Source organism: Podarcis raffonei, chromosome 5 (assembly GCF_027172205.1).
Source record: "Podarcis raffonei isolate rPodRaf1 chromosome 5, rPodRaf1.pri, whole genome shotgun sequence".
NCBI classification, from domain to species: Eukaryota; Metazoa; Chordata; class Lepidosauria; order Squamata; family Lacertidae; genus Podarcis; species Podarcis raffonei.
The window spans coordinates 89348339-89369141 of record NC_070606.1 but is presented as its reverse complement, the minus strand read 5'-3'; the positions used below and the strand labels follow the sequence as shown (position 1 = coordinate 89369141).

Below are 20803 nucleotides of genomic sequence, written 5' to 3'. Positions count from 1 at the left end.
AAGATCTCTGCAAACCTTGCAATTTATCTGATGCCAAAAGCAGCAGGTCCAGTTCATCACACATTTATGCCATCAACTAAATAGCTGGAAGTAAATTTGGCATTAAGATGATAAACATGGTTATTAGAGAAGAAGAGCAATTCCTTCAGCCGTCAGTTCCCCAGTGCTAATTAATCTCCGATTTGTCATAAAGACTCCTTAAAAAAAAGAAAGAAAGATCATGAATCAGCACATTTTGAACTTGCTGAGCATTTCACAGCCAGTGCTATATGACAGAAGACAAGGTCAAGTAGTAAAGTGAATTAAATGTTATCTTTTCTCCTTGGAGACTATGATATAAACTATCTGGCAGAGAAATGACTCCACAAACTCCCAAGCAGTTTTTTTGATTCACTTCCCTTACAGATACTATATATTGGAGGCGGGGGGGCGAGGGGAGAGAGAAACCAACCTATAACTGAATGCTGCTGAAAATAAGCGACACAAGCAACTTCTGAACAGAGAAAGCTTGACTCCCTTAGAAATAAAAGACATGCTTAGGAAATTAGGGTGTGTGTGTGTGTGTGTGTGTGTAGCAGTGCTTTTCTAGGACAGACAAAGGTTGCTAGCTTTATGGGGAAGGCTTCTCATAACACAAGCACAATAACCTGAGAAGGAATGCCATAAGCGACGTATTACTAGTAAAGATGTTATTCTAACCTAATCTAAAAGATTATGTGAAGCTATACTTGGAAATTATGCTAGTACTTTACATGTCCCCAACGTAGCTCAGTTGGTTAGAGCATGGTGTTGATAACGCCAAGTTTGCAGGTTCGATCCCCGTAAGGGACAGCTGCATATTTGGGTTGGACTAAATGATCCACAGTTTCCCTTCCTGAATCTATGGACTGTTCTTTGAATCCCACATCAACCTATAAAATGGCCCAGACTGCAACGATAAACTTAGATACAGGAATTTAAAAAGTCGAGATTTGTAAGTACATTTCCATCTTTGTTTTCTGGAACAGAAGCAGGACAGCAGATATTCTCATAGGGAACCTGTTAGAAATAGTCATAGTGACATTTATGATTTCTTAATGCTGCAGTCCTATGACACTGGACTTTTTGGACTGCTGTATCTGAAGGTGGTGGAAGAGGTTCATACCCTCAGAGATGGAGGCCATACCTGCCTCAACATGGCTCTCTACTTAATGATGACAGAGCTCTGATGTTGGCAGAAGCAAAAAAAGGAGTCTGTTAGTAAGGCATGGTTTTGAAGCATCCCTAGATTGCCTTCTTCTATGACTCCTGGAGAATAGTGCCACATATGCTACCTACACAGGTGAGCTGGTTCAAAAAGGACCCCCAATGGGATGGAAACTTAGCAGCCCCCCCCAAAAAAAATACTTGGTTTAGAAAAGAAAACAATGACACTTGGCAAAAAGGATTTATCTACTTCACTTAAGTTCAAATACCTCTCATCTCTAAAACTGCAGATATCATGGAAGTTGCAAATGCTATCAGCCTACTGATAGGTCAATAGATCAATAGATCATATTGTTGCAGGTAGCCTAACACTGTGAAAAACACATAATTAGAGAAGCACAACCATATGACAACTGATGTTTTGTAGCCAATTGACCAGACAATGGGCAGAACTACACTCATGGTTTATAACGTTAATAATCCATTATTAGAATATGGCACCAGAATGTGCTGCAGAGCAGCAAGCAACCAACAAAGGGAAACTGCATGAAATGTTATGAAATGTTATATCTAGTATCATTCTAATAACGTTTAAAAGGTCGATGTAGGTCCAGCCAATGTAATTTTGAAACTGCATGCCCTCACTGTAAATACACAGCAGATTTCTAAGCAACTGATTTGAGTTGGCAAACCAATGAAAACTGCTAAGAGAAAAGACTGGAATATGCTTGTAAAGGTAAAGGGACCCCTGACCATTAGGTCCAGTCGTGACTGACTCTGGGGTTGCGGCGCTCATCTTGCTTTATTGGCCGATGGAGCCAGTGTACAGCTCACCCCGTCGCGGGGATTCAAATGGCCGACCTTCTGATCGGCAAGTCCTAGGCTCTGTGGTTTAACCCACAGTGCCACCCGTGTCCCTGGTATATGCTTGTACTTCTCTCTAAATATTCCCAGTTCTGTATCCCAAGCATGTGTTAAGCTGCAGGAGAGGTTGTTGCTATAGGCTGAAGCCACAGCCTCCATCTTTACTGTGGATGTTTGTGGGGCTCACTGGCATCTCCACGATGCAGGGGGTGGGACTGAGGAGAATTTATTTAAGCCCATATTCCTCCTTCTGCCCTATCTGGCTCCCTCCTTCTCTCATAGTGTGACTGGTGTGGTTACTTTGAGGTTGAGCCTGTGGCTGTTTTGCTGACTCTCCCCCCCCCCCGCTCCATTTCTGTGTCTTATTTCAGATCTTGGTTGGGGGGAAAACCAACATCCTGACTCAGTGCTGCTTTGGAACATACCGTATTTTTCGCCTTATAGGGCGCACTGGCCCATAGGGCGCACCTAGTTTTTTGGGGGGAAATAAAAAAAAATATCCCCCCCCAGCCGCGGGGCTGGGCAAGGGGAAGCCCAAGCTTCCTCCGACCCCAGCCACCAGAACAGGCTGCTATCTGCAAGCCTTGCGAGCCCGGCAGGAACTCCCGCGGGCTTGCAAGGCTTGCGGACATCTGCCCGAAGCCCGGGGTGCGCTCCGGAGCGGTCGGTGCGCACCGACCCCTCTCACTCTCCAGGCTTTAGCGAAAGCCTGCATTCGCCCCATATGACGCACACACATTTCCCCTTCATTTTTGGAGGGGGAAAAGTGTGTCCTATAGGGCGAAAAATACAGTAGATCTGATGTGTGCATGTGTCCGCCCACCCCCTGTCATTCCAAAGGAGACGTACATTTGCATGCATATTCCTGCTTTGAAGAGCTCCCCGTTTCCAATGCAAGTCCCCAATAAAAGAATGCATTCCATACCTGAATGTTAGCACACATGGACCACTGCTGCAATGAAAGACTAAGGGAGCCTGTCTGGTGTAGACCTCAGCCATGCTCCTTACTGTGTAACCTTGCCTCAGCCCCGATCACCATCTCTCAACGATTTTTGTTAGAATATAATGTGAGGTTCCTGGGAAGCAGCCGCTGGATGCAAATGTAAATCATTCCTAGTCTAGTCCAAGCTCCTATCTTCTTATTGATGAAACACTTTGAAAACCAAGCATTCATATGAAATGTCTGGAGGGCTTAATCTCTGTAACTTTCTCCTTGAACAGCGCATTGCACAGTGCAGTAATCAGTGCATTGTTACCTTTGCATCCTATTCAGGACCTAGATAATACACACCAATACACACTGATTGCTATTTCATTATGTCTGGCATTTAACGGAGGACTGCAGCATAAGAGGAACACAACAGGCTGCTGAAGACACGTCAAATTCTCGCAATGATTACTGACCTTTCATGTACATAATGAGTTTGGATCCAAATCATTTAGATACATAGCACAGTTTTCAGAGCCGAAAACAATATTTGAGACCTAGATGGTTTCTATTCAAAACAAAGTCTTCCGCTTACCCACCACCTTTGAACTTGAAAATGAGAGTATTTTCTTTGGCTAGTGGAGCAACTCAGAGTAAATTTAACTGCAGAATCCAATGTTTCTTCTATTTTATAATTGCTTCTGTGGACTGAACACAATGGGCACAATCCAGCCGTACTGTTTAGGCAGTGACCATTTTAGGAGTGTCCAATTGATTCTCAATCACCGGCACACGGGTCCTTTTGGACCTGGAAGAGGGCAGAACGGGAGTGGGAAAGGGAGTGGAATGGGGCAGAATGGGGTGGGTCAGGGCAAAATGGGGCAGGGTGCACTTATGGGTGCTCCACCAACGTGTGCGGGGGCCGGGAATGGAAACCCCCCACACACACACTGCCTGTTCCTTTAAGTCCTACTGATGCTGATGGGAAGGTTCAGCACTTGTTCAAGATTGCAACCTTATACTGGCTTACCCGAGAGTAAGATACATGGAAATAAAGAAGTATACATGTCTTGCCCTGTAAATTTCTCCCACTGAAATCAAAGTGACTTCAAGGTGCTTAAAATGGATGAACCAGACAGGGGGCCTTCTTGGTAGTGGTGCCTGCCCTATGGAATGCCCTCTCATCACGTGCCAAAGAGATAAGCAATTATATGACTTTCCATAGACAGCTGAAGGCAGCCCTTTATTGGAAAGTTGTTAATGCCTGATATTTCTATTTTGTTTTTATATTCTGTTGGAAGCTACCCAGAGTGGCTGGGGCAACAAGTAATAAATAAAACAAGCTAACAATAACAGCAGCAGCAGCACAATCTATCCAGTTCCCAAACAGTACTTGCATATAAGTTGATCACAATGGAAAATTGTCTGCAAGAATTCAAGCATTTTTGAAAAATTACTGGGAATATAACAATGCAATCTATCCTAATAAGAAGTTCATGCATATTTATCAGCATTTGCTAAAGTTAGTTAGATAATGCGTTCTGGAGGCCTAATCTACTTGACTCACATTGCAATGGTGACTAACACTTAATCTAACTTCAGGACTAAGGCCTATATATATTTAAACGTGCGCACACATACAGTTGCTGTCTGCTCTCTCCTGTATCAGAAAAGTTCCCAACTTCCAGATTCATTTCCAGGTCAATTCAAAGTGAGTGTTCTTTCCTTCAAAGCCCTAAATGTCTTGGGACTGGATATCTAATGTAGGGATATAGGACCTGAATATTGTTGCATTCCAGTTCCCATCAGCCCGAGATGGCATAGCCTATGTTCAGGCATGATGGGAGTTATAGTCCAACAACATCTGAAAGACCATAGGTTCATCTTCCCTAATCTAAATGAATGTCTTGGTCTACGCCAAGTCTCCAGTAGAAGCCCTGCATTGGATTGGGTTGGATGTGAGTACAGGGCCTACTTGGTGGTGATGCCAAGTTCAGGAATTCATTTTCTAAGATTACTCTGCGATGCCTGGTTAATTTTCTCACTGTCTGGCATTTCATCAGAGAACTCTGGGGATTTGGATTGATGTACCTGCTGCTAACATTGAAATGTTACTAAAGCCTTGGTTACTTTTGAAAAAGTATTGGATTTTGAAAGATGGTTTTACACAACTACCAGGGTCCCTTTTAGGAATGGAAAATTCAATTCCCTCTCAAATTCCCATGTCCATCTATGATAAACCAGCTCTGAAACTTAACTACCAAAGTGAGAGTTTTGAGCAGCAAGTCATAGTTATGACTGCTTCGCACTTAAACAAAAGTAATGATAGTTGTTTTTTTGTGTGAAGTCTGCCTTGTTTATTCCAGCTTTGATTGTTAGAGATATAATTTTCCAGTTCTAGTTTTTCTTCTATGTCTGCTTTTCCTGGCTGAATTTGTTCTGGTCTGCTGCTTAAATGGTTTTGGTTGACTCTCCTGGACAACAGTACTTTTGTTTTAAATTGTTTTTTTTATCTCCTGTTCACTCTATTGTTCAGTTCAATTCAGGTTTATTAACAGTCCACAGAGAGCAAATATTTGATTCCATATGATGAAGGGAAAACTCTAAAATACTATCTGTCAGTTTTGGCTCAGTTTCTCATATTCCTAGTCTTCGGTTTGCTACATTTCCACTTGAAGTTGCAATATGTGTATGTGTGTTGTTTGTTTCTTTGTCTGTTTGTTTGAAGTGCCCACTAATATTCATTAGCATTTTGTGTGTGTGCGATTTTGCCTAATAAACACACCTGTGCATTTAATTCAGCCAAATTTGCAGTGAAGGCTACGTAACTTAGACAAAGCCATGTGACCTCCATTGAGACCTTCAGACTCTGCTTTTTTATGTATATTTATTGTACAGGTCAAATTTTTATCTTTATGTATGATTTTTATGTATTATTTATGTCCATATGTTTCTGTTTGGCATTATTTTGCCTTAATAATAAATCTGAATTTGAGATATTATATTGGGGAAATGCTTGCCAAAATTTGTATATTTTTTTAAGTGTTATATTTTGCTAATAGACACATTTTTAGGTACAATTTCCCTAATATATGTATTTGGGAGGAGGGGGGGAATTGGAGAACTATATCACAAAATTCAGAGAAGTTTGAATTTTGAAGGATAGGTTCAGAGAAGTTTGAATTTTGAAGGATAGCTGAATTTTGAAGGATAGCTTGGCTGTTGTTTTGGGAAATGCAAGTTAGGGAGGTTTGTATGAAAATGGAAAACAAACCCAATTTCTCCCCATCTCTGCAAAATACAATTAAGTCCACTGACAGTGCACATTTCACATTTCATTGCTAGAGATTTAAACAAGACCAGCAAAACATTAAAACTAGTACCACTCAACAATTCCGAAGAACATAGTTGATTACCACCCAGTGTCAGATTACCAAATAGGCAGAATAGGCATTGGCCTATGGACTCTATGCCTTTTAGGGACCCCGTGACAACAGAGCAAAATAATATTGATTTGCTCTTGAAAGAAAATTACAATCAATATTGTTTAGTTCAATGTGAAGGGCCCCCTGAGATTTTGACTGCCTGGGAGCCTCCACAGGGCTTAATCTGGCACTGATGCTACCCAAACTATCCAAGGCCCTAGAGTTATAATGAATTAATAATAATAATAATACCTATATTGTCATTGTCCAACCTGTGTACAATGAAATTAAATGAGCCTCCCCCCCACAACACTCAATCTCTTATCGAACAACACACCACCTTGCAAGTCATATTCGCTATGTTATTTTCCGTTCAACAGCCTAACAGACCACGGATAGAAGCTATTTTTTAGCCTGTTGGTACAGCTGATTATACTTCTATAACTCCTGCCCAAGGGTAGAAGATTAAAAAGGTGATGGCCAGGGTGTGAGTCATCCCTGAGAATTTTTCTCGCTCTCCTAAAGCAATGATCCCTTGCGATGTCATCTAGCGGACTCAAGGGACAGCCCATGATATCATATGCTGTGTTCACCACCCTCTGTAGAGACTTTCTGTCCGTGGCTGTCAAGCCAGCATACCACACTGTGATACAATATGAGAGGACACTTTCTCTTGTGGACCGGTAAAAGGACTTCATCCATTGTTGTTTAACATTATTCTTTCGCAAGAATACTCATTGTCTGCAATGACGTTGTAGATATATTAGGTAGTATCCGAGTAGCTCGTTTAGCCAGCACAAGGATTTCCATTTGTGCAACAGATCTTCCTCCTCTCCTTTTCCTGTGTGCCCCCTGAGCCCTCACCAAATCTGCTCTGGAGTGTTGCAGGGCGGGGGGGGGGGGGCAGAAAGGATTTAGAAAGAAAGGGCCAATGGCACCATGTTATAATGCTGTCGTTTTCCCAGGAGCACCTTTGCTTTTCGTTCCAAAGCTGACTGACCAAGAAGGACTGCAAAAATCTTGCCCCCCCCCCCTCCTGGAATCAATGAAAATTGCCAGGCTGAATGACAGCACTGGTGATACTTTCTGGATTCACCCAGAGTTCTCAACTGGCTATTCCTTTTTGTGCTATATTCCTTTCCATTACAGTACTGAGTTTCAGTGGCTGAGACACCCACAGTGTATCAATGCAGCTGGAAGCCTCAGATTTTGGAGAGAGTCCAACAGAGCTGGTAAGATCCCAAAAGCTCGAGGTTAGACAGGCAATGTGTTATGCTGAGCTTCACCTCAGGGCATGTCTGAATCTCCAACAGGACAAGTAATGATGTCTGAGATTGAGACTGAGATTTCTGATCTCAGATCACATGACAATAGGAGACAGCCATCTCCAGCTACTACTGCTCTCAGTTCATTTCATTTCATTTTTTTTTTCCTCTGGCTCTGGCTCTTTGCCCTTTCCCTCCTTGTAATATCTGCTGCTGCAAACTTTGTAAAATGATGCCACAGGAGACTGAAGTGTGGAGCACACAGATTTTGCTTAACACTGTGCAACTCTTGGTATGGCTGCTGTAAAGCAGCATCTGTCAGAGGCTGCAGTTCTCTTCGGAAAAATCAGGGTTCTAAAGGACACAGCTACCTGCCTAAGTTTCCAGAAAAGCACCCCGTTGCATAGATTTCCCCAGCCTGGAGTGAACCAGGAATGATGCCAAAGACACTAACAATCAGATGATTGTCAGGGCTTGTACACTGGATGGGCTGGTCTGACTCAATGTAAAGTAGCTCCAGTTATCTGACTCTCAGGCTAACTGGACCTAATGCTACAGGCCACAATATAGACAGGTTCAATCATTTAACTGAAAGCACCCCACAGCAGGGGTGGGCAAGGGTGCTCAAACAAGGCCCGCCTCCAACATCCCTGTGCACACTGGAGCCAGCTTTCCTATAAATGAGCAGGGAAAGTTCTGGAGGGAGACTTTTGTTCATATTTGCTTGAACATGAGTACAGCCCTCTATGCAATCAGGGTCTTAATTTTATCACAGTTCCAGTTACGCAGGCAGTTCTAGGTGTGTTCAAGCAAACCTGAGTAAAATCTCCATGCAGACCTTCCCTAATCAATGCAGGCACGTCAGGGACTGAGAGCAGCTGAAGGTGGGATGAACAGGTGAGGCCAACATTTGTCAAAGGGCTTTCATTGGGACAGAGCTTGGATGCCCCCACACTTTTAAACATTGCATTTTCAGGAGAATGTATGAACAGAGTTCAGATGACATCTAATATAACATGTACAGTGGTACCTCGGTTATAGAAGCTTCAGGCTGCAGACGCTTCAGGTCACAGACTCCGCTACCTTGGGTTAGGAACTTTGCTTCACAGCGGGAGGCCCCATTAGCTAAATTGGTACCTCAGGTTAAGAACGGTTTCAGGTTAAGAATGGACCTCCGGAACGAATTAAGTTTGTAACCAGAGGTACCACTGTATACAGTGAAGCCTCGGGTTACATTGCCTCCGGCTTACGTCACCCTCGGCTTGTGACCGGCGCAAACCCGGAAGTACTGGAATGGGTTACTTCCGGGTTCACACCATTCATGAATGCACAGAAGTGCTAAATAGCACCGTGTGCGTGCACAGATGTGATGCTTTGGGTTGCATCATTTTCGGGTTATGGCTGTGCCTCCGGAATGGATCCCTGCTGTAACCCGAGGTTCCACTGTACTCAGAAGCAAGTCACTTTGTGTTCAAATGGGTTAAAAGGTAAAAAGGAATAAGATCCCTGGATGGTTAAGTCCAGTCAAAGGCAACTATGGGGTTGTGGCGCTGATCTCGCTTTCAGGCTGAGGGAGCCGGCGTTTGTCCACAGACAGCTTTCCAGGTCATGTGGCCAGCATGACTGAACTGCTTCTGATGCAACGGAACATCGTGACAGAAACCAGAGTGCACAGAAACACTGTTTACCTAATTGCATTGGCGTGCTTTCAAACTGCTAGGTTGGCAGGAGCTGGGACAGAGCAACAGGAGCTCACCCCATCATGGGGATTTGAACTGCTGACTTGTGGAATGGCAAGTCCAAGAGGCTAAGTGGTTTAGACCAAAGCGCCACCTGTTTACACCCAGGTCAGTGTGCACAGGTATTATAACCCATCCCCCCAAGTTTGTGTTTTAAACGAGCCGTAAATGGGTTTATCTTATCTTCTTCACTCTTAGTGCTGTTTTCTTAAAACAAATTTCTCCCAGAAGCACAGTATGCATCAAATTTTTTCCAGCATCCACCTTGTCATCAAACTGAAATGTGTTAAACATTTATTTTGCCTTTGCAAAAAGAGAAAGAGAAAAGGAGCTAGCCAGTCACACTGCGTCATAATCCTGTGAGAAAAACTGGGAACGGAACACAGGTAACGAAAATAAAGCCAAAAACCGCAGGAGGCGATTGCTGCAAAGAACCAATTAAATACAACTTTAGGTGAGCGAGTCACAACAAGGTGTCATCATAATGGTTGCAATTTGAAAACCAGAAAAAGGAACAATTAATTAGGGCAAAATTGCATTCACCCCACAGCTTACCTTATACAGCAAAGGCAAATGTCCTAGCTTCAGAAGCGCAATTTTCCTGGAGACATTTGCAGTATTTTGGATCCTGAGCAAATCTTCTGCAGTCCCGTACTGCACATCAAAGACTTCCGCCTGTATAAACAGAAATAGATGCTATTTATTAGTGTATTCTTTCTCAACACGTTGAGGATCAGACAGATGGTAGCTACCAAGAGGCAATTCACAAGCAGTATAGGGTGGCAATCATGTTATTACACAGTGACAATCATATTTGCTGTTTGATTTACATGTGGCTAAACACGCCTACATGGTATCTGCACCAGTCCGTAGGTGTTTGCAAACACAAATATTTCATTTGTATGTGCTACATTTATATAAATATAGACAAAGAGCCTAAATATATACAAAGAGCCAAAAAGAAATGTGTGAGAAGCTGTGGTGTCATTAACCACAGACTTGGGGGAGCAAAATCTTGGGTGCCACCCTGCCCTTAGCAGTAAAGACACTCGTGCTCACTAGTGCCTGTCTGCTGCCTTGGATTATACAGTCATACCTCGGGTTACAGATGCTTCAGCTTGCGTTTTTTCGGGTTACGGACCCGCCAAAACCTGGAAGTACCGGAACAGGTTACTTCCAGGTTTCGGTGGTCGCGCATGTCAGAAGCGCTAAATTGCGCTTTGCGCATGTGCAGAAATGCTGAATCGCAACCTGCACATGTGCAGATGCGCCACTGTGGGTTGCCAATACTGTGGGTTGCGAACATGCATCCCGCACGGATCACGTTCACAAACCGAGCATCCATTGTAGTACTCATCTGACCTCAGTATTTGCCTCCATGACAGTCTAAAGAAGTCTAAAGCCAGCGCTAGTTCTTTACCTAGCCTGCCGGCTGTGTTTTTTCATAGCAACTTAACAACTTGGGACCAGTTTACCTATGAGATCACCTTGCACCACATGTGCCCACTCAACCACTTCAGTTGGCGAAATTGGCACAACTGCATAGAATCATAGAATCATAGAGTTGGAAGAGACCACAAGGGCCATCGAGTCCAACCCCCTGCCAAGCAGGAAACACCATCAGAGCACTCCTGACATATGGTTGTCAAGCCTCTGCTTAAAGACCTCCAAAGAAGGAGACTCCACCACACTCCTTGGCAGCAAATTCCACTGTCGAACAGCTCTTACTGTCAGGAAGTTCTTCCTAATGTTTAGGTGGAATCTTCTTTCCTGCAGTTTTTTTTTTTTAAATATTTATTGAAATTTTCAAAAAATAAAAAAACCATTAAAAAACATAAAAGAAAAACAACAATTAAAAACACTTAAAATTCACATCTTACTTTCAATGACGAATTTCCTTGACTTCCCCACACCTCCCCTTCTTGTATTCCAGTTTCAATTTTACCTCAGCAAGTTCTTGTCCCCAAACTTTACCATATTTTCTCTATTCATTTTAGTTATCCAATTTTAACTTATAAACCTCAGTCTTTGTACATCAATACTTATTCTTAAAAATCTTTTTCTAAGTTCACCCCATCAATTTAATTAACCAACTTTAACTTAAGAACCTCAATCTTTATACGTCAATACTTATTCTTAAAAGTCTTTTTCTAAGGTCGGCCCCAATTCCCTTCCCTAAAATCCCCATTTTTATGTTAGTGGCAAAACCAAATTAATTAAAACAATATATAGTTATACACCCTTTGGATTCCCAGGACCCCACCACCCCCTTTTCCCGGTTTCGAACCCCAACAAAAAATCCATCAGTCCATCTGCAGTCAGCCTGGCGACCTCACATCCGAGGCTCTCAATTCTCTCTCAGTTCCTCTCTGCCGGTTTTTTTGATAGTCCTTTATATTAAACACCAAATCTCGAAGAAGCTCTGTCCCAATAAGGTCCATGTTTCTTCCAGCCAGGCCTCCATATTTAAAAGTGGAGCCAAAATCTTGTTTCTTGCTTCTCTTAAGTCCAAATGTCCCAAAAGCTCCAGTTTCCACTTTAGCCAGGTTTGTATTCCATATGTCTTCAGATCTCCACATAGGGAGATCTCTCCATTTCACATTCTTCAATTCAAACCAAATTTCCATCATCCTGATCTTATTTTCCTTTATATCCATCTTGGCCGGCCTCTGGCTCTCCTCAACCATCTGTGGCATTGTAGCTCCTCCTTCTTTTTCCTTCAAATCATCATGTTCCTCTTCCATCACATTCTCAGATTTCTCAAATTTCTTTTCTTGTTCGGCTGCTGAAATTTTAAGGTCAACTGCAAGACGTTCTTGTTCATCTGCAAAAACTTGAGTCAAGTCCCTCCCAGGCTCAGCAACTTTGTTTACTGTTCCCTTCAGTATTGTGACGTTATTAGTCAAAACATCACTCTGTTTCTGTAACTCTCCCAAGAGAAAAAAAGACCTCTCCAGTTCAGCCAGTATTTTTCCACTTACAGCCATTTTTGTAATGTCCTGAATCCCCTCTAGAGGGATTCTAGTTTGTTGTTATCTTCCAGTTCCAACCCAAAAGTCAAATTAGTCTTTTCTCTTTATTTTTAACAATTTGTTACCAAATTGTAGCAAAAATAACCAGCAAAGATAGCAAAAACAAAGTTCTCTTTTTTCCCCAACTTTGACAGCTAGTTTGACAGCTGTCAAAGTCTTTATTTCTCTTCCGCAGGCTCTCCCATCGATCGCTCCCGGGTCTTGGGGGAGGGGTGAATTCCGTTTTCAATCTTAGCTCTTATCCTCCAGCACAATCACTTAAATTGCCCCAACGTAGAGTTAATTGCTTTTCTCCACAAAGAAGAAAGGTATTCTCACAACCTTAGTAATAAAATCCTTGCTTTACGATGTTTACAAGGCGGGTGGGCGGACCTCCTTTTTACACCTCACCCGATTGTGCCTAATTCCCAAAGACAATTTCCCTTTTAAGTCCAATTTCCGTATTACTCACGGGTTGTTACTTTTAGTCCAAATGTTCAAAGAAAGAAGTCAGTGCTCTCCGTCCATGGCATGCGGCTTCACTCAGCAGGAGAAGCAGTCGACTCACAGCACCACGCCACTCTCCGTCCCCCGTTCCGGAGCCTTTAAAAAGGCTCCTTTGCGGGTCGGGGGGGCGCAAATGGTGCCCGCCGAGTCACCAGGTCCACAGGCTTCAACGCCTGTGGTTTACCTGCAGTTTGGATCCATTGCTCCGTGTCCGCTTCTCTGGAGCAGCAGAAAACAACCTTTCTTCCTCCTCTATGTGACATCCTTTTATATATTTGAACATGGCTATCATATCACCCCTTAACCTCCTCTTCTCCAGGCTAAACATGCCCAGCTCCCTTAGCTGTTCCTCATAAGGCATCGTTTCCAGGCCTTTGACCATTTTGGTTGCCCTCCTCTGGATACGTTCCAGTTTGTCAGTGTCCTTCTTGAACTGTGGCACCCAGAACTGGACACAGTACTCCAGGTGAGGTCTGACCAGAGCAGAATACAGTGGCACTATTACTTCCCTTGATCTAGATGCTATACTCCTATTGATGCAGCCCAGAATTGCACTGGCTTTTTTAGCTGCCGCGTCACACTGTTGGCTCATGTCAAGTTTGTGGTCAACCAAGACTCCTAGATCCTTTTCACATGTACTGCTCTCAAGCCAGGTGTCACCCATCTTGTATTTGTGCCTCTCATTTTTTTTGCCCAAGTGCAATACTTTACATTTTTCCCTGTTAAAATTCATCTTGTTTGTTTTGGCCCAGTTCTCCAATCTGTCAAGGTCGTTTTGAAGTGTGATCCTGTCCTCTGGGGTGTTAGCCACCCCTCCCAGTTTGGTGTCATCTGCAAATTTGATCAGGATGCCCTTGAGTCCATCATCCAAGTCGTTGATAAAGATGTTGAATAAGACCGGGCCCAAGACAGAACCCTGTGGCACCCCACTAGTCACTCTTCTCCAGGATGAAGAGGAACCATTGATGAGCACCCTTTATGTGCAAGTGCCACATAATACCTTTTCCACATATATAAGAACACAATCATTTAATGTGGCAGCACATACACTTTGGAACTCCCTGCCTGATGAGATCAAGTTGGCTCCTTCACTGTACTATTTTCTTTGCCTGCTAAAAACATTCCTACTTGGCCTACCGAGATGCTGAAAAATGCTGATGTGGAAAACTGATTTCAAGGAGGAGTAAGATATTGTTAGAATGGGAAACCAAAGATGAAAAGGTTAAATCTGCTGTGATCCATTGGGTTAGGGATGTGGAGCATAACATAGAATTAGAATCATGGGGAAAGTTATGGAAATCCTGGTTGAAATTCACAGCATGTTATACCCTGAGGGAGAACTTCATGAAAATGATGTGTAGATGGGACCTGAGACAAAGTAAATTAGCCAAAATGTATAAATCAACGTCAAATCTTTGCTGGAAATTTAAAGAAGCAGAAGGCTCATTTTATCACATGTGGTGGACATGTAAGTAGCTAAGGACTTTGGGGAGATGATTTATAATGAGTTGAAATAGATATTTAAGGTAACTTTCCCAAAAAGACTGGAAGTTTTTTTTTACTAGGGATGACTAGAGCAGAAAATCGTGTCCTTCCTAAAAGAGGGCACATGTTGCGGTGAGACCTGGAGAATAACCTCCTGGTTGTGGGTGGGTATATTGGACAGCCACAACACCCAGTTGGTAGGTCCCTCGTTGCTGGGTTTAATCTGGCCAATGGGGTGCAGTCTAAATGGATCGAGGGACCTATATATACCTATGCACGTGACCCAGAGCTTCCTCTTTCAGCTCGTGCATCGGAGCACCCGCCCACCTCTCCCTAATTTTAGGGCATTTTGCGATTGACCTTGCTATGTCATCGTGTGTCCTCTGTCATTGGGACAGGGGCACGGCAGGAATTTCCCCCACTTGGCTGATGAGCTGTAGCGTTTTGGGTTTTGCCTGCCGTGTAGCAATTGGTAACAACTTGTAAGGTTGTGGATAGGCTCTGGTTCATATGATAGGGATGAGAGAACGGTCTCGCCGAGACTTCCGGGTTAGCGCCATCGGCGAATGGCGGAGTTCCTCCGATCGGAGGAACTGGCTCCGTGGAAACTGGGTCTTCCCGCCGCGGCGAAGGTGGGGACCCACTAAAAATCCCAGGTGGAGGAAGCCTGGGAACGTGGGGTTCCCAGGGCACCAGGAGCGCCTCCCCTACTCGCGGGGAACCCCATTTCGGGGCTCCGGAGCGAAGTGGGGTGAGTGGCGCGGTGCTGCGAACTGATTGCTACTTTCACGGAGTGAAGCCGCACAGCCATTGCCGGAGGTGTTCACCCTTGGCTGGCCTGTGATAGAGCTCTGGGTCAGCGCTACCTGCAAGGGTGTAGGGAGCTAGTCGAACCAGAGCCTATGCGACCACTCACCTTTCTGTTATCAATCAAGTTGTGGCCTAAATTCTGCCAAAAATCCAAAACTAAAATTGGAGTCAAATGTGTCTTTATTTAGGGGAAGGTCTCTGGGTCTGAACATGCAAAACAGATAAATCTATTTCTTTATGCAACCACAGCAGCATGAATGGCAGCTGAGTTTACAAATTATGGTAAAAGTTTCTGAACACACTGTGTGAGCTTGGAGCGGTCAAACTCAGACAGCCTCTCTGATCAAGTTCACTTAGTGGAAGAGAACAAACAGCGGAAAGAAGGCGAATGAATGAACTTTCTCAACTGTCCATCACCAGACATGACGGAGCGTGACCTGGTCAGGTCTAGAAACAACAGCATACTCTGTGGTCTTAACCCCTTTGTGCATTTAACTAGAGTTAAACATGCTAGCTGTATGAAACTGCATTTCCTACAAGAGGGGCTGCTGCCATGATTTCCAAAGAAGCAGACTCTAGTAACTGAATGCTTATGCTGCAGTAAATGTTTTAGTCTTTAAGGTACAGTACAATATTTTTGTTGTATTCATCTAGTGCCCCTTTCAGTACATTGGTAGGTGTGAGAAAACAAGGACTGATATTTCTGGTCCTTAAACGATTCTCAGGTGGTTTGTGGTCTATACAAGACACTGTAATGGAAAAACCTAAAAATGCATATGTATGATGCAAGTGTTTCCTGGAGACAGGCTGTTATTCCTGTTAATAATGTATTCCACACTTACAGTACACATGGTGCTAATGCACTTTTGTAGTGTGTGTACTTTTGTACAATAAAATAAAATAATCCAACCATAATGAATGGAGTGGATTCTGTAATGCTTTTAGCTTTCACTTCTGCTGATGTTAAAATGGTATAATCCTGATCTTTATACATTCTGAATATGAAAGCAGAATCGCTGGTGGTAAAGTACAGATAAACTGCTTTCCTTGAGGGGAAAAATAATGCTATTTGAAAAACAAAGAGGAACACAGCCTTTTATCAGCTGCAGAAAAAAGAACACTTGTGTGTTTGCTTTAGATATGCCAAGGTAAATCCTCTTATACCTAAAACTGTGGCGCTGCTAAACACTTTGATTCATCCATTCAAATGGGGTGCTTACTCTCTAAAATGCAATCTGTGGACTGAAAAGCATATGTATCTCCAGCGAAATCCAGCTTTGCACTAGATGGAATGAATAAATGGCATTCTTAGATCAGAACAACAAAGGCTTTGATCAGAAAATGCATTAATAGGGGTGCTCCCATACTTTTCTGAAGATATAGCTAGGGCACCTTTATATTTGTAAAATTATTTTGTTGCATCCTTCCATGTAATTTCAGAACCCTTGGGATTGGTCTGATTTCTGCTAGGAGTGCTATTGCTCCCTACATCTTAACTCAGGTTCAAAGTTCCTCTCCAGGAAAACAAAATTGCTAATTGTTAACAATATTGTCTCATAATCTCCCTCCTCCATGTAGTATGCATGAAGAAGATGGAGACATGCTATTGGGTACCAAAGAGGAGGCAGAACCGCTGAACACCAACTTTGCCTCAGTCTTCACTCAAAAGGAAAATAGAGCTCAACCTGGTGATAACAGAATAAATGATTTAAGGAGAAAGCTACAGCCTAAGATAGGAAAAGAGGTGGTAAGGGAGTACCTAGCTATTTAAATGAATTCAAATCTGCAGGGACTGATGAGCTGCACCCAAGGATATTAAAGGAGCTTGTGGATGCCATCCCACAGCCTCTGTCTATAATCTTTGAAAATTCTTGGAGAACAAGTAAGGTTCCTGCAGACTGGAGATGGTCAGGTGTTGACTCCATCTTAAAAAACTGGGGGAAATAAGACCCAGGTATCTACTGAACGATGAGCTTGATGTCAATACCAGGAAAGATCCTAGAACAGATAATTAAATAGTTGGTATGCAACAGTGGAGGAATGGCAGATGAAGTTGATGGACTTTTGGGAGCTAGCCGACCTGACCGGAAGAGTCCGCGACCAGAAGGAGGAGGAGTACCAAGAGGAATGGAAGAAATTCAAAGACTACTTAGCTAAATATGTTAAGATAACTTAAACAGAATTACTTGCGAGTATCAGATAGGCCTAGGATTTAAATATGTGATGTTGTAGAATACTATGTTAAAAGTTAAAATGAAAAGAAAGAAGTTAATCGACCAAGTAAATTTTATGTGAAAATAGTTTTGGAAAACTGCTACAATGATTTATATGGAAACTCAGCCAGGGAGACTCGAGGAAGTCACCCAACAATGTTAACAAAAGTGGAATTATTACAGTTAGGATAAATGTCCGTTTGTGTGTTTTTTTTAATGTTTTCTTTTTATGTTTGTGGATTTGTTTGTTAGAAATTTGGAAAACTTTTTTTTTTTAAAAAAATAAATAAATAAATAGTTGGTATGTGAGTACTTAGAAAAAAGGATGCTGCAATTACTAAGACCCAGCATGGGTTTCTCAAAAAACAAGTCATATCAGACAAATCTCATTTCTTTTTCTTTTTTGATAGAGTTACAAGTTTAGTGGATCAGGGGAATGCTGTGAATGTAGTGTATCTTAATTTCAGTAAGACTTTTTCAAAGTCCCCCATGATATTCATCTGGAGAAGCTGGTAAAAGGTGGACTGGATGAGATAACTGTTCATTGGATTTGTAGCTGATTGAGTGACCAAACCTAAAAAGAGCGCTCATTAATGGTTCGTCATCATCCTAGAAAAAAGTGACAAGTGGGATGACACAGGGTTCTTTCCTGGGCCCACTGTTGTTCAACATCTTTCTAAATGACTTGGAGGAAGAAATTGAAGGAATGTCCATCAAATTTGCAGATGACAGCAAAGTGGGAGGCATAGCTAATGTTGCAGAAGACAGGATCGGGATTCACTATTATCTTAACAGATAGGCGAACTGGGTCTGAATGAACAAAATGAATTTCAGTATGGACAAATGTAAGGTTCTGCATTTAGGCAGGAAGAACCAGATGCACAAATATAAGATGGGGCACACCAGGCTTGCCAGTAATGCATGTGAAAAAGATCTAGGGGTCTTAGTAAAGGTAAAGGGACCCCTGACCGTTAAGTCCAGTCGTGAATGATTCTGGGGTTGTGGCGCTCATCTTGCTTTACTGGCCAAGGGAGCCGGCGTACAGATTCCGAGTCATGTGGCCAGCATGACTAAGCCGCTTCTGGCAAACCAGAGCAGCACATGGAAATGCTGTTTACCTTCCCGCCGGAGCGGTACCTATTTATCTACTTGCACTTGACGTGCTTTCAAACTGCTAGGTTGGCAGGAGCAGGGACCGAGCAATGGGAGCTCACCCCGTTGCAGGGATTCGAACTGCCAACCTTCTGATCGGCAAGTCCTAGGCTCTGTGGTTTAGATCACAGTGCCATCCGCGTCCCCTAGGGGTCTTAGTAGACCACAAATTAAACATGAGCCAACAGTGTGACACAGAAGGGGAAAAAAAGAGTTAATGCTATTCTAGGCTGCATCAACAGAAGTATAGTGCCCCGATCAAGTCATAGTACCACTATTCTTCCTCAGTCAGACCACACCTGGAGTCCCACCACAGTTTTAGAAGGCTATTGACGAACTGGAATGTATGCAAAAGAGGGTGACCAAGTTGATTGAAGGTCTGCAATACAACTTAATTGATATGCTAGTGCAAGCATTAGCACTTGTGAAATGGGTTTTCCTCTATGTGCACTCCATGCCATCCCCAATTTTTATCCATTGATTGCTTTCTCCTCCAAGAATTTGTCCAGTCCTCTTTTAAAGTCATTCCAAGTTGGTGGCCATCACTGTTTCTTCTGGGAGTGAGTGACTTCTCTTAACTATTTGCTGCATGAAGCACTCCCCCCCCCCCGTATCCTGAATCATTTTGATAAAATTCTATCATGCCTTTCCTCTAGACTAAAAAGTCCAAAATGTGGCAACCTTTCTTCACAGGCGAGTTGCAAGATTCAAACCAGGAGCTCATATATTCAGCCTCAGTCTTAAAGGCACCATACAGTACAAAGTGGGGGAAATTGCTGGGGGTGAAGAAAATCTGCAATGCTCTTTGCACTGAAATATGTCTGGGACTTGATGAAGTGTGCTATTATGACAGTCATTTGAAGGCACTTGCTATTTTGAATCCACCAAGTTTATTTACTGGCTGATTTTGTCTCCTATTTTACCTGATCTTGAAAATCAATGAACTTATGATTTCATCGGGGGCGGGGGGGGGGACTGGCAAAGTTCTGGCACAGAAATTTGTTTTTCTATTTCAACTGGAGCATTTTCCTGAGTCTCCCCCCCCCCCAACTGCTCTCCCTCAGCTATTAATGTACATTTCAAAGGCTCATATCCTTTCAGAGGTTAAACCTAATATGTCTCAGATTGCTGTGCTCTTTGTTTCACAGGATCTGACAGAACTCATTGAAAGCTCGGGGAAATATATTTACATTTTCTTTAATATTTGACACAATGCAAAGCTTTATCCTTAGAGGGGGAAAACTACAGAAGAGAAAAAACCCCATAAAAAGAGTCGTTAGCAAATAAATATATCTGAAGTAAAATGTAAATGGTGCCAAAAATGTAAAGGAAACAGCAAAAGCAATCCCCCCCCACACACACAGGCAAAGTCTTATTGGGCCTTATATCTCCTAAATAACAAACCTGGCCATTTTTCATTGGACTAGAAACTGCTAGAAAAGGAAGAATTGGTTCTCTATTATCTTTCACTTTATCCTCTCCCCTAAAACAAGAAGGCGCCTAAACTTACCATGTTGGATATATACATCTCATTAATGGACTTTAACATTTTACTTTTTTACAGATAAGCAACAATGGAGATTAACCACCTCTATATAATATTTAAATCGGCATGTTCCTATAGAGTGAGGGCTTTGGCCTCCTCTTAATGTGATCGTCCATCTCCAGATTCTCTCTCTGCTTCCACTGTGTTTCACTTCCATGTGAATGTACACAACACAAAACACACCCCTCCAACTGGGCAAGCAAAAGGAAACATTCCATTCAGGAAACATTCCATTTAGGGAAAAGCACCATGGAGTGTCACAAGGGTTGGATGGAGAGACCATTCAATTTATAAACCAGAGTTCCATGAGCCCATTTGGTGTTAGTGCTAACAGCTAAGATGTCCCATTTTGGTATGAAAAGGTCTTAAGACCAGTGCTGAGCAGGAATCCATGGTATGGTGAGAGGTATGGTGATGTGGTCTCCATGGTTACTGCTTTTGTAGGTGCAGGAAAAAATGCAGCTGTTTGTTTTTACCATAAAGAAAACTAGGGCTATTCTGTTTCCGTTCCAAATTAATTTCTGCAATGTTCAATTGGAAACCCCCTCTCTGGAAATGGCTACACAATGAATGCCTTTCGTTATGGACTCATTTTTGAGGCTGCCAGAAGTTTATTTTTTAAGAGCTTGGCTCTGTTTGCTTTTTGTTAAACATGATGCAAAATACCACACAA

General features: G+C 42.7%; 1 protein-coding gene across 3 annotated transcripts in view; it reads right to left on the bottom strand.

Moving 5' to 3' along the window:
* NAALADL2 (N-acetylated alpha-linked acidic dipeptidase like 2) overlaps window positions 1-20803 on the bottom strand; it is a 740348-nt gene that overhangs the window by 298428 nt on the left and 421117 nt on the right. For all 3 annotated transcript variants that reach the window (XM_053390588.1, XM_053390586.1, XM_053390587.1), the window contains one exon: window positions 9962-10081. In XM_053390588.1, coding sequence (XP_053246563.1) covers window positions 9962-10081 — 120 coding nt within the window. The remainder of the gene's footprint in view (window positions 1-9961; window positions 10082-20803) is intronic.